General features: G+C 40.4%; 1 protein-coding gene across 1 annotated transcript in view; it reads left to right on the forward strand.

The window, feature by feature from the left end:
* Positions 1–719: 719 nt before the first annotated feature.
* prdm5 (PR domain containing 5) overlaps positions 720–14,255 on the forward strand; it is a 68,857-nt gene continuing 55,321 nt past the window's right edge. The window contains exons 1-8 of the mRNA XM_036591202.1: positions 720–959; positions 2,500–2,583; positions 5,686–5,808; positions 9,489–9,663; positions 10,307–10,484; positions 10,662–10,757; positions 11,379–11,500; positions 12,763–12,842. Of these exons, the coding sequence (XP_036447095.1) occupies positions 861–959; positions 2,500–2,583; positions 5,686–5,808; positions 9,489–9,663; positions 10,307–10,484; positions 10,662–10,757; positions 11,379–11,500; positions 12,763–12,842 (957 nt within the window). The 5' untranslated portion in view covers positions 720–860. The remainder of the gene's footprint in view (positions 960–2,499; positions 2,584–5,685; positions 5,809–9,488; positions 9,664–10,306; positions 10,485–10,661; positions 10,758–11,378; positions 11,501–12,762; positions 12,843–14,255) is intronic.

Genomic DNA, 14,255 nt, shown 5'->3' on the forward strand with positions numbered 1-14,255 from the left:
TAAAAAAATAATCATCATGTCACCTTAGCAGAGGAAGGTGTGAAGAAGGCATTTGTGAGAAAAGCATCTACTTTTTTGCGGCCTCAGTATAGTAATTTGTGGCCTCAGAATAGTAAATTGTGGCATCAATATAGTAGCCTGTGGCCTCAATATAGTCATTCATAACCTTAATATAGTAAATTTGGGCCTCAATATAGTAATTTGTGGCCTCAACATAGTAATTCATAACCTTAATACAGTAAATTGGGGCCTCAATAGAGTAATTCATGGTTTTAATCTAGCAATTTGTGGCCTCAGTATAGCAAATTGTGGCCTCAATATAGTAATTTGTGGCCTCAATATAGTAATTCATAACCTTAATATAGTAAACTGGGGCCTCAATACTGAAAACACAATTCAGTATATCAATTTGAGACCTCTCCTTAAAAAATCCTCGAGAATAGGTGTGAAATGCTCAGATAATTCCTAATGCAAAGTTGTATATAAGCGCATATAAACGAGCAAAGGTGAGACTGAAAGTCAACACATGATGCCAGAAGTTCTCAGTGCCTCATAAGCGCATCTTCAGTCCCGCCTCACTGAAGAATGCGTAGCCCCTGGTTACAAACTTCCCACCAATCACAGCGCCCGGAGCGCAAACTTCCCACCAATCGCGGCACCCTGAGCGCAAACTTCCCACCAATCACAGCGCGCTCTCCCCTCACAACTGGAGCAACATGGAAGCTCGAGCTGCGTCGGGATTCTGAGGTTGACGGTTGGCAGAAAACGGGCTCCGTTTCTGCGTGAAAACCGCCGAAACCCCCGCTCGCCCTCCGCTCGTTTCACAGTTTCTCCTCCCGTCAGGTCTTCGTCTGAAAGTAATGACAATGCTGGGCATGTACGTGCCAGACAGATTCGCTCTGAAGTCTTCCAAAGTTCAAGACGGAGTCGGGCTTTACACTGCGAGGCGAGTGAAGAAGGTTTGTTCATTTTAGACAGAGAAAAAAAAAACCAACGACAAAACCCACATCGACACAGGTCGCAGTGCTAGACAGCTGGGAGGACCAGAACCGTTCCGTCGGTGCATTTATTTGTATCATGTCGGCTTTTACTCAGCCTTCAAGCCAAGTTACTGCATTTTCTCAGTGACCGCTGACGTGAAGTGCCACGTATATGGTTATAGCGGACGGTAACCCTGGCTGAGATTTCTTCCCTTGCCGCTTGCTAACCTAGTTAGCTAAGAGGTGGCCTCCGTGCCCCTCTGACAGTCGTGTGCCTTTTCCACTACACACTTTCACAGACTTAACGCAGGAGTCACTCGTCGCGTCGACCACAACTCTACATTTTAAGGAGGCCGGACAGCGAATAAAACAGCTGAAAACGATACCTGTGAGGGGCAGCAGCAGTACAGTGGCCCAAACACTGACCTAGGTGTTCACCATAGGCTAAGAGTGGCTCCGTCTTCGCCAGTTTCTTATTCGAATTTTCCGCTCCACCTTAAATCGCACAGCAGTTACATTCTGGCGTTCGTAATGTAGCTAGCTGCTGCACCAATTAAAGGGGAACTCCACCAATTTTTCCAAAATTCTACATAAATAAGTGGTTAAGATGTAAACAAAGTTATTCAGAGTGGCTCCATTCTAGAGAAACTTACATAGTCAGAGTTGTTCACAGTGGTGGTGATAGGAACCAGACATCCACCTTCAGTCAAAATTGTTCACAGTGGTGGTGATAGGAACCAGACATCCACCTCTAAAAGCTCCCTCATAGAAAGTTGTTGCATGGAATGGTTAGATATCTGCTGCCTGATGTCTGAGACATTGTTTTATGATAGTGTTGTGATAAAGAATTGGCTTAAAATTCATGTGAATCCATTTATTTTAATCCATTTATGGCGGATGGGTACCCCCATCCGCCATAAATGGATTAAAATAAATGGATTCACATGAATTTTAAGCCAATTCTTTATGGTGTTGTGAGGCAAATAGTTCTCAAAGAAAATGTATTATTTTCAGATTTATCACCATTTTATCATCATCAACATTGAATATAACAATTCAGAAGATGTGTAGATTCACTGGTGGTTTTGGATGGTAAATAAAATGGCTGTGTTTGTGTTGTAGACTTTGTGACCCCTGGTTTCTATCGCCACCTCTGTAATGAGATCTGAGTCTTTACAATGAACCGTTTCCCACCAAACCACTCTGAATGACTATGTTTACACCTCATGGACTGAACTGTTGAGAAATTTTGAAAAATCATTTGAATTCCCCTTTAATATGGAGCGGAAAATTCGAATAAGAAGCTGGTGAATAAGAAACCCATTTCAGGCCCTTGTGTTCAGCTGAGAAACAAGCGTAAGGTTTTCCATTGACACGTTTTAGGCTTTACATCCCTCAATATGTCTTCACTTTCATTGATATAACAAGCAATACTTTTATGTTTGAAATTCCACAAACACTTAAATCCCAGGCAGCAGTGCCCTTCATGAGTAATTACCATCACGCTCTTGTGTTTCAGGGAGAGAAGTTTGGTCCGTTTGCTGGGGAGAAGAGAATGCCCAGTGATTTGGATGAGAGCATGGACCCAAGGCTGATGTGGGAGGTGGGTGGACTCAGAACGACATCCCATCAAATAACACCAGAGCCCATGCTTTGGAGCGTTTGTCAGTGGAAAAGCATGCTTACTGAAGATTTACATTCAGATTATTATTTATAGTACATGTCGTTGCTGTAGCAGGAAAACCACTCATCTCCAGAACAGCAGCTTTTCTGTGAAGGAGAAAATGTATGCACTTTCCACTGTTTGAGCTCAATTATCATAAAACTTTATTTACAGTTGTTTTTTTCAGTCTAAGGGCTTTATAAGGAGCCAGTTAGCATTCTGTATATCTGCTCATGTAATTTCAGATTTTGTAAGAATGGAAACAGCACTATTATCCTAAATTAGCCTGTCTCATTTGAACTTAAACAGAAATAGTTTAAGCACATTCATGTTGCATAATTGCTTTGGTAGAGTGCAAGTGCCATGCAGTTCATTGTCCTGCTTACAGATATCCTTACAAAAATCCAAATACCCAGTAGGTGCACGTGTTTTGGTACTTTATATATTATCTCCTCTTGTTAATTAATATCTCTAAACATACATTGGGTCTGCTCAGTACATCATTCCTTAATGATTATCCTGGTGTTGCCGTTTGCAGTGCTGATGTCGCAGAAGTCTGCAAAATGCAACCTCTAACCAGTGAATGTTTTATTATGAGCATCCTGATCTGTCTGAGATGTTCTTTGAACGTTGGGATGAATGAATATTTTACAGTTTGTAACTAAACCTACACAATGTACCAATATAGTAGGTGTTTCTGATGAAATGGCCAATGAGAATGAATATTTCATGTAGTATTTCTGTTTTTTTGTACACCCTGTGCCCTGTATGTCTGATCCCCAGTTCATCCCTGTATGTGCAGACTAGAATAGCATCGCTAAAATATAGATATTTGAAACTGGCCTCGCACTCATAAACTGTGCCAGCACAATACAGGGGTGCAGAGACGCTTGACTGGGTTTTTCTGGGCGATGGGTAATCAGAGCAGGCATGTAGACCAGGTTCCTTAAGCCATGCCTGTTGGCCTCCATCATCTCTGTAATAATGGCTCTGCTTGCCAAGCAGTTCCATGGGCGCATAGCACACAACCCCTCTGTCCTATGCACGCTGTCTCTAAGATGCCATCCGATATTTGCCCTGCGAGATTCAGGTTTTATTTTCAGCTATGTGACGTTTTAATTAGAGTCTAGATCATACCGGGCTTAGCCACATTACTCAGTGATTTATACATCTGCCTGTCTGAATGACACTCCGATGCAGTGCGTGCAGTACGTTTAAATCTTAAATTACAGTGCTGTGTGTGATTACTCTGATATATAGCCATGGCATGTAATCTTTTGCAGTACTGTCTTTCATGTGCTCGATGGTTTCACTGCAGCTGTGCAATTAAGAGAGACCGTCATTTCATAGTTTGTGAGAGCGAGACATCATTAGCCATCATTTCAGTCCATTAAAGCGGGGATAGTTGTGCAAAATAATCATTTGTATCCAAAAACAGAAGCTGGAAGAGCTTTGCTTAGCTTGTCAGAAGCAGCTGCTGAATGATATGTTATGTATTGTTAAATGTCTTAGTGTTGCTGTGTGCTACTGTACATGGGTTGCTATGGATGCAGTGATAACAGAAGTGAAGGCTGGTGTATTGCGAGTTTGGGTCCAAGAAACCTTTGAGATATTTTTTTCTGTTTTTAGAGAAAAAGTTTGTGATGAGGCTGATAAATAAGAATGGTTAGTATGGTAAAGGCATCTGTTGCTTATGTGGCGTTAGGGCTGCACAGTATATAGTTTGTAATATTGGCCTTTGCAGTACTGATATGACAGTACTGCAAAGGCCAATGCAGCAATTGCATTGCAAATGCCAATTGCATTTGCAAAGCAGCTTCACAAATCACAGTGGTTTTTTTTTTTTTACAGTATGCTCTCAGCATTTTCACCAATCACAGTTCCAGAAGAATTTTCATGGAATTTGATGAAGTTTTCATGTAATTCAACAAGTAAACATTTATCATGTTTGGTATCAGTGAACTGACTCTTCGCAGACTCCCTGTTTTTGAGGCAAAAGGTGTGAAGTGAAATGATGTATCTGGAGCAGTAGCATTAGCTGAGGCAAAAGCAGACAGAAGAGAGAGTGCTACTGGTAGGGAAATAAACACTCAAATATCAAAAGTGCTCTATGGAGTGAGGTTTAAAAGCTCGAGTAAAAAGGAATATCCGTGGAACTCTTTGAAAAGTTTGTAGTGTAGCTTGGCTATGGACACAAAATCTCCCACAAAAAGTCACAAAAAGTCTTCATCAAGGAGAGAAACTCTCAAAGTGTTGAGAGATTTTGTGTACATAGCCATGCGGTTAAAAACTTTTTAACTCAATGAAGAGGGCCATGGATATTTTTTTTCACGTCACCTACAATGGATTTGTGGCATGTGGATTTAATATAGTACAGTAACTGTAAGATACTGTGTCTAGTGGCGGCCAAAGGATGTGTCCAGTGTACAGTAGCCTGTAGCCTCTTACCCAAAAAATTGCAATACTAAGATGGTATCTTCATATTTTTCAAATATAGCATCATATTTATTTTTATATATAGTGCCAGATTTAATTTCATATATAGTGCCAGATTTGACTGAAATGCCCATCCTTACTTTTGGCCACTGAAGACTTGTATCCTTTATTACACCTGCTTTGAGAATCCGTTCTCCTTCCCTCAGTTCAAATTCCTACAGCTGCAGCTTTTTTCATAGCTCTTTTGACTAAATGCGCCTCTCAGTATGTATTTGGACGTTTCGGTCACAGTAATTTATTTACTCTTTTTGAACAGAATTTAGAATGGCTGTTAGTACTATAGGTTTTTCTCACAGTGGGGTTATTCATCCACCTACTCTAAATTAAGCATATTAATAAAGACGAGGTCATTTAATTTCAAAGGGACCATATCATGGAAATTTTTTCTTTACTTTTTTGAAGTAAGAATTTTGTGTTAGCATAAAGGACATACCATTCACTCCCCAGCACAAACAGTCCATATATATAGCTAAGTTGAAAATAAAATTTGAGTTCTTCTGTATTTTGATTAGCAGTGCTAAGCATCTTTCTGTCTGTGTGGTGCAGGTTCGAGGGAACAGAGGCGACGTGCTGTACATACTGGACGCCAGCAACCCCCGGCACGCGAACTGGCTCCGCTTCGTGCACCAGGCCCCATCTCAGGAGCAGAAGAACCTGGCTGCCATCCAGGTATGAGAGCCGAGATGAGCAGAGCTGGAAGACAGTAGTTCTCCAATACCTTATCCTACTGAAAACCTTATCTCTACTGAAAACATAGAGCCAGACTGATCCTGCTGATACAGTCCAGGACCCATATTTATCAACAGTCGTACAGAGCACTGGTCTAGGATCAGGGTCTGCTTTAGTTCGTGTTTTTGTGTTTACTACGGCAGAAAGAACAGACTCTGATCCCAGGCCAGTTTTCTGACTCTGAGAAGTCTGATAAGTATAGAGGACTTTGCATGTAAGACAAATATGGAAAATAGGCAGGGTGAATAAGTGAGGTAGAAAAAACAGAGTGAAAGTGTTGAAATGCCTGAGCTGAGTGTGTGGTTGAGTGGAATTCATGTATTTGTATATTGTATAATTTGGTGAGAAGCACTTAATGAGGACTTTTTTTTTGGTAACGCTTTCTATGAGTGATATATCTGTGAGAAACTACAAACACATTCATGACATGGCAGGAAATGAAATACTGGAAATACAAATTGTATTTTCGTCTAAAATACGCTTCACTTTACTTGTAGCTCACAAATACAATTTATATATTATAATATTACTATCAATTTTAATCTGTATCCGTAATGATGGGAAAATTTGAATTCTGTTTGAATACGTCATTATTCCATTCCCAACAAGAATAATTCATAAGTGGTTAACATCTTAAAATACCAGGCTTATTGCATTATTATATTATTTAGTACCTACATGGACTGGACTACAATGCAAACTGGCTAAGGTGGCGGGTGGTTGGGGGTGGGTTCAAAAGGAAGGTGGGTCTTCAGTGACGGTTGCAGACACTGAGTATCTGGAAAATTTTACAGATCAAAATTATCACAGCATATACAAAAATACTTTTTTTTAGTGTAGCTTGTTCTGCTAGCAGCACCACACTTGCTGGCGATCGCAAGGAAAAAGGCCAGACGTTTCTGCCTGTACATATTGAAACGATAGCTGTCTAACACAGCTGATTGACAGCTACGATGCTTCTGTTGCTTAGCCGCACAATGTGACTATATAGAACCATCTCCAGCACATCTGAAGAACCCTTTTATGATGCAAAGAACCCTTTAATCATGCAGAGGAGTCTTTGAGTGTTCAAGGTTCTGTATAGAACAATTTTCTTGACTAAAGAACCCTTGAAGAACCATCTTTAAGAGTGTACGGCCCCTACACAGAAAGGGGTTTTAATGCTGGTTTTGATTTCATTGCACAGAGCGATACAAGTTAGCAAAGTTGCTGTAACACAGTTTCTCAGCGTTTTTGTTCGGTACTCGGGCGCCGTGTGTTGGTAGTTGTGCGTACACAGAGCTGTGTGTATGGGCTGCGTTTCACGTGCAGCATGTCAGTTGGATGGAGCGTTTTGGTGCCTTGTGAACGTCATTAATGTGTTCATAGTTTGGTAAAAGCACAGCTTTCACTGTAAGTGTTTCCACTTTTTCATTTTGATCCTCCTGAGTCTTAGTTAGTGTTTGTCTGGGAGTAAGAAGGAAAAGGGGCAGCAGTTCCTGAGAAAAGAGAGAGACAGGCAGAGACAGCGCAGAGGAGAAAAGAGAGCAGGAGAGAGCGAGTGTGTTTGTTATGTCTGCTGTAGCAGTGTGTTGATGTAAAGAACTGTGTGTGTGTGACAGAGAGCTTTGAAGGTGTCTGTGATAAGGAGGTGTAATGAGGCCTGGACTGAGATAAGAGGAGAGAGACGCACATGCCTGCACACACCAACACACACAACACCTTTCATCTCTCTTTCTCTCTCTCTCTCCCTCTCTCTCTCTCTCTTTTGCTCTCTCTACCCCTCTCTATCTCTCTTTTCCCTCTCTGTCTTTCTGTTTCTCTCTATACTTATTTTTTCTCTCTGTTTCTTTCCTTTCTCTCTTCCTCTCTTTAACTCTCTCCCTCCATCTCTCTTTCTCCCCCTCTTTCTTTATATCTCTACTTATTCTCTCTCTCGTGCTTCATTCTCTCTCTTTTTCTCCCCGTCTTTAACTTTCCTTCTCTCTCTCTCTCTTCCCCTCTCTTTTTCTTTCTGTTTCTCTCTATATTTATTTTTCTCTCTTTCTGTCATTTCCCCCTCTCTCTCTCTCTCTCTCTCTCTCTCTCTCTATCTTTCCATCTGTCTCTCTCTCCCTCTCTTTTATCTCTATATTTAATCTTTCTCTCTTCTTTCGTCTTTCTCCCCATCTCTCTTTCCTCCTCCTCTCTCTCCCTGTCTTTTTCTTTTGTTTTCTCTATATTTTTCTTTTTCTCTCTCTCTTCCTTCACCTCTTTCTCACTCCATCTTTTTCTCTCTCCTTCTTTTTGTCTGTCCCTCTCACTCCCTTCGTCTGTCTCTCTCTCTCTCTCTTGTCTGTCTCTCTCCCTTCGTCTGTCTCTCTCCTTCTCTTTCTTTCTGCCTCTTGATATTTATTCTCTTTTTCTCCATTTTGTTCTCTGTCTTTCTCCCTCCCCATCTTTCTTTCTGTCTTTCTCTTCTTCCCCCTATTTCTTACGGTCTCTCATCTTTCTCTCCTTTCCCTTTCTTTCTCTCGCCTTCTTTTTCTATCTTTCTCTCTCACTCTCTGTCCCTCTTTCTTTCTCCCGCCACATCCATCATCCCTCCCATCATCATCCCAATTTTCTCTTTCATCTTCTTTCTTTCTGTTTCTCTTTAAGTTTTCTCTCTTTTCCCCTTTCCCTCGGTTTCTTTCTTTCTTTCTTTCTCTCTTTCTTTCTTTCTTTCTTTCCCTCTAAATTATTTTTTTCTTTCTTTTCCTTCTCTCTCCCTCTCTCTCTCTCTCCCTCCCTCTGTCTCTCTCTCTTCCTCTCCCTCACTCACACACACACACACACACACACACACACACACACACACACACACACACGTCATGACGTCATGAGTTGTTTTCTGCTTTCAGTCTAAAAGAGCAGTCTGCAGTAACATGCCTCAGTTTTGTCATTAACATTAAAGTGCTGACAGAAAGAATAAAGAAAGATGAGTGTTTTGTGGTGACTGCTTGACCTTTTCGGAGATGGAGATTTGATAATGGCAAATTTAGGATTTCCCAGAGCTTGACCTCTGACCTTAATCAAGAGAAACGGATGAGCTGCTTTCCTTCTCTCTCTGTGTGTGTTTCATTAGCTGTTCCTCTGTCATCTTGTCTGCACAGTATCACTTTGAAATGTAGAACCACAGTCACAGGAACAGATGGGTTTGATAATTATTATAATTATGTTCTCATTTCTGCTTTTGATCGAATGTGTGTGTGGTTATCTTCATTTGTGTCTTCATTTGAATAGTAAGCGCTGTGGTTAGTATTGCTGTAGGAAAGATCAGGGCCCGGTCATAGAGGAGGATTCCACCCAATACTCTTCTCATGTTTAGCTTAGATGTACGCTACACTGATGGAATGCAAAACGTTTCCTCTGTTGCTGCATACCTTCCTTGTTTTCACTTGCCAAACTTATCAAAACCTACTGACCATTTTATTCCAAGACAGTAAGTTGGAATGCAGTTTAAAAGGCCTTTTGTCTTTATCATGTTAATAACAGACCTGCAAGAGAAATTAATAAAAACAAGGTTTTTGTATTTAACCTTCTTATTTTTGTTCTTTTATATACCATGATGAAGTCCAAGGTCTCGGTTAGTTATGTAATGCATGTTTGTTGTTTGTTAGGATGGGGAGAACATCTTTTATCTGGCTGTGGACGACATCGAGACAGATACGGAGCTCCTGATTGGCTATCTGGATAGTGACATGGAGGAGGAAGAGGAGGATGAGGAAGAAGATGAGATCATCAAAGATGAAGACGAGAACAGCAAAGAGGCCAAGCTCCTCAGCACGGAGCCTGGTTTGTGGGCATTTTTGTGTTTTTTCACCAGGATAACAAACCTGATTGTGTATGTCAGTATGTTTGTCTTTGGACTAGACAGTGTGTTTATACACTGATGCTGCGTTTATGTGTTGGTGGTAGTCAGTCGCTGGTAAACTAGACATTCCATTGTTTTCAATGGAGCAATGATGGAAAATTCTGCCACCACCAGCAGCAACAACAGCATATCACAGCATACCGTACTGCGGCGATGGAATAAACAACATTTAGTTTTTGTGTGGACGCTGAATCTGAGTCCACACACAGCCAGTGTTATACATCCAGAAATTTAAAGGGTACAGAGCATCCTCCTGACTTGTCCAACTTAAGCCGCTACACAGTGTTTACCCCAGTTTAAACTAGGAATAAAGCAAAAATATAGGCTAATATAAAATATAAATGCAAGATATTAAAGGAAAGACTGTATCATTTAAAATGATAGAAAAGTAAAAATAAAAAATAAAACTGAAATAATTTAAAAATAAAATTATAAAAATGTAAAATACGTAAAATAAAAAGGGTCGATATAAATAAACGTAGCAGCTATGGTATTGCACACGAGAGTATTATTTCAGGTAATTATTTTAATAATTATTTGTAACTTGTGTGTGTGCGTGTATAGAGGCAGTAATAAAGAAGGAGGATCACCCGTGCCTGCTGTGTGAGAGCAGTTTCCCCAGTGAGGAAGTTCTGGCTGAGCACCTGCAGAGTCTGCACCAAAGGGGCAGTGCAGAGGAAAAGGAGTTCAAGTGCCGCAACTGTGGCAAAGAGTTCCCCATCAAACAAGCACTCCAGCGCCAGTGAGTACACACACAAAACTACATCATTAAAGACCAGCTCACACATCACTGATACCACTAAAAAGGATTTTCAGATTTACACCCTTTACTAGTTCTGTTCTTTATTTCTACAATAATTTGAGATGATTGAGACTCACAGTAGGGAGTAAGTTATATGAATGTCTTTGTGTTTTATAGCGTTCTCCACTGCACAGAGAGTCCGACTTCGACAGGAGATGCTTCTAAAGTTCACCAGTGTTCTCTCTGCCACAGCTCATTCTCCTCTGAGTCTAGGTACACACATGTGCACACAACTATATTATATATATATATTTTTCTTTTTAATTATACGCGTACATTGTATGCGTGTATGTTCAGGTTTGACCAGAGTGGAACATTTGATCACGAATACTGATTTTGAGGAGATATCAGTTCAAGCCAATATTATCATCATCAATCAGACTTCATGGTTAAAACAGTGCTTTTTGTCAGTTGTCACATATACGTCATGTCCTATGCAGACGTTTAAGCGGCTCTGGGCAAATTACATGTTTTGCTGATTTTTTAGGTGAATATAAGTTAACACATCTTCTACGGAGAACACACTTTTGCACGTTTTTAATGCACAGTGACTCTTTATTTGCTGACTTTAACATGTTGAGAAAAAATAAAACATAAATTGTAGCCTTTTTTATTTGGTTAATGAATTAATTATATGGATTTTACAATATGTTACACTCAGCAAATGAATAGAAATTGTGCAGTAACATTTGTGGAAAATGATTATATTTAAGTCTCTGTAACTTATTTTCACTTAGAATGTAGACAAAACATTCCATTTGACTGGGGGTGTTCAAACATTTGCGAACGACTGTACCTGTGTCTTCATGTGTCTGTATGGTTTTGCGTGTGTAGCTTTGAGCAGCACAAGGAAGCATGTAAAGGAGATGCCAGATTCATCTGTAAGGCAGAGAGCTGTGGGAAGAGATTCAAGAGCAAAGATGCTCTGAAAAAACACAAAGGCAACGTTCACACAGGTACACTCACTCACACACACAAACTTATAGCTTATGGCATTTGTTTCCCTGTAGCAGCATTTAGCCCTCACAAGTGTCTTTGCTCTGTGTGCGTGCGCTTCCCTCACTCTCTAATTACCCATAGCATATGACAGCTAATCTCAATTCTCCCAAACAGCCATGCTAATCTGTCCATTCAGCTTCAACAGAGAGCTGTTCTGCCTTGCTTTAGTGCAGGCAATAAATGCTAGAAGTCCTCTTAGTCCCTCTGTCTGTTTCCCTCTCTCTCTTTCATGTATTCTCTGTGAGCTGCCTCTCTCTCTCTCGTCCTCTTTTTATTGTTTGTCAAAGTTAAATAGAAATATCTGTGTTAATAGAGTAATTTAAAACAGCTTGAACTGAAGAGAGGGTCTTGATCGAAGAACCTGAGTCTAATCAAAGGGCCCTGAATCAGCAGTTTAGTGATACTATAGTTGTTTTTTAATGATGTGGTAATATCAAAGCAAATTAGTCATGCTGTTAATGCACACTTGAATAGGAACGGAATCAATTTACACAAATCCCTTAATAGAACTACTGCTGGGGAGTGCCTTTGGACGTAGTGAGGACCACACACGTATGCATGTGTGTCAGAGTATTAAACTGGTCTCCTGCAACCATTTAATAGGACATTTTATAGCCTTTAAAAATATTAGTGTAGCACAGAGGAGGCAGAAGTAAAAGAAATAAAGATCTTGTTATTGATGACGCACTTTTTCACTTCCAGCTCTTTAACTGAGGAAAAACAGTTAGTGATGGACCTTTGACCCCTGCTAAATGTTTGTGGCATTTTTCTGTCTTTTAACTGACCTAACTGGTCATATTTAACCATAGTTTGTTCACAGTACTGAACTGCAGTTACTGTGCATTTCTATAAACCAGAAATACAGGTTGTGACTGTGTTTTTTAAATTAACAGAATTTAACTGTTTTTACAGTAAGATGTTGTTGCACTGTACTGTAATTTCTGTTTTCAGAACAATACTGCAGTTACGTAATACAGTAGTCTTCTGTAGTTATCTTACTGCTGACAAAGGTTTCAGGGAAACATTACATACAGTTGCATTTCAGCTAAATACAACTATTTAAACCTAGACTCGACTCCTAGAATGCACTGTTGACACTGCTGTATTTAAGGAGTACAGTACATTACTGCAGGGTTTCTGGGTTCTGTACTGTGTTGCACACTGACCTCTAATTGTGTGTTTTTAAGTGTGTGTATTATGTATGTGTACACTTCTGCAGGTAGTGCTCGCAGGAAGCTCATATGCACCATCTGCAATAAGAAATGCTCATCCTCAGTCAACCTGCAGGAGCATCGCAAGGTCAGATACATCTCCTCCCCCTCCTGTCTCCATCCATCTCTCTCTTCTTCTATTCCCTCTATCACCTATCTCCATTTCCTTTCCCTGTGCTCATCTCTCCGCCTCGCTCTTCATTTTTCTTTCTACTCACTCCATCAATCTATCTCTTGTGTCTCTCTTGTGTTTTCATGCCCGTCTCCTATTCTTCTCTTCTCTGTCAGGCTTATGATTTTCACTGTCTCACATTCCAGCTTTCCAAATATATTTATCCCTCCCAGCATTTCTCTTGGACTTCGACAGTCACTCTCTGTCTCTCTCTCTGTCTCTCTCTCTGTATGTCTCTCTCACTCTCTCACACTATCTGCTTCTGCCTCTCTCTCTAGGAGGCGAGGTTTGTGTTGACGTTGTAACTTTTTTCCACTGGTGCAAGCGCGTGAAGAAAAGGTCGTCTTTTGTTTCACAAGCTCATCCCCACGGCCCCTATGAAATCTAAGAGTCAAAGAGAGCAGACTATCGGCTGTTAGCCCTGGCGTCAGGATTTCTGCTGCCTCCGAAAAGTCTTACGTAGTTCCCACAATGCAGGCTGAGACCAAACCTGCTTTTGAATAAGACCATAGACCAAGTCTTAAGGCCTTTACGCACCGAAATCAGGAATAAACAACACAGATTTGTTTTTTTCCTCAAAACCATGCCCATCATCCACAATGAACAACCACAAGCAAAATGGACAAAATGTATTCTTCACGGTAAAACATTTTCACATTTTGCTTCCCACAGAAAAGTGGAAAACATCCTGCTCTGGAAATGCCAAAGGGCAGGACTATTTCACAGCCTTGTTTGAGAACTGAAACTTTATAATTTCGCCCCTGCTTTTAGTCGTCCATTTGAGTTGCTTTTGGCTGCCGTCATGCCAAACAAAACAAGGTTTGGTCAACAATGCAAAAAATTAACAGGAAACACATAAAGTAATGTAATAATACTTGGCTATCAAAAAATTGTGTTTGGTGCGCAAGATATCAGTTATACATATATTTGAATAAATCTACTTGAAAAGCATGCGAATAAATTCAGACATTAAAACATTTATTCTTGGTTTAGTACACATAAATAGATAGAACTTAGTGCTAAACCAGCATGTTTAGGTTGAGATGCTTAATATGATTAAGCCCCTTTCACACATGCATTTTTAAGTGTATTTTGTACCTGACTGTAGTAGTTTTAGTAGTACTGCTGTGACAGTAGTCAGCTAAAAACACATGATATAAAATAGCTTGTTGTGCATCTTTGGCAAAACAGAGAATCAGTTCCTTAAGGGCATGATGTTTCCCCATTACAGGATACACTATCACAAGCTGCTGAATTCTCCCACAGCTCAGCCTGCTTTATGCTGATATATAGCAGCGGAGTGCAGCCTCGTCAGCAGCGGTTTATCCA

The sequence above is a fragment of the Colossoma macropomum genome, unplaced genomic scaffold (genome assembly GCF_904425465.1).
Source record: "Colossoma macropomum unplaced genomic scaffold, Colossoma_macropomum, whole genome shotgun sequence".
In the NCBI taxonomy this organism is placed as follows: Eukaryota; Metazoa; Chordata; class Actinopteri; order Characiformes; family Serrasalmidae; genus Colossoma; species Colossoma macropomum.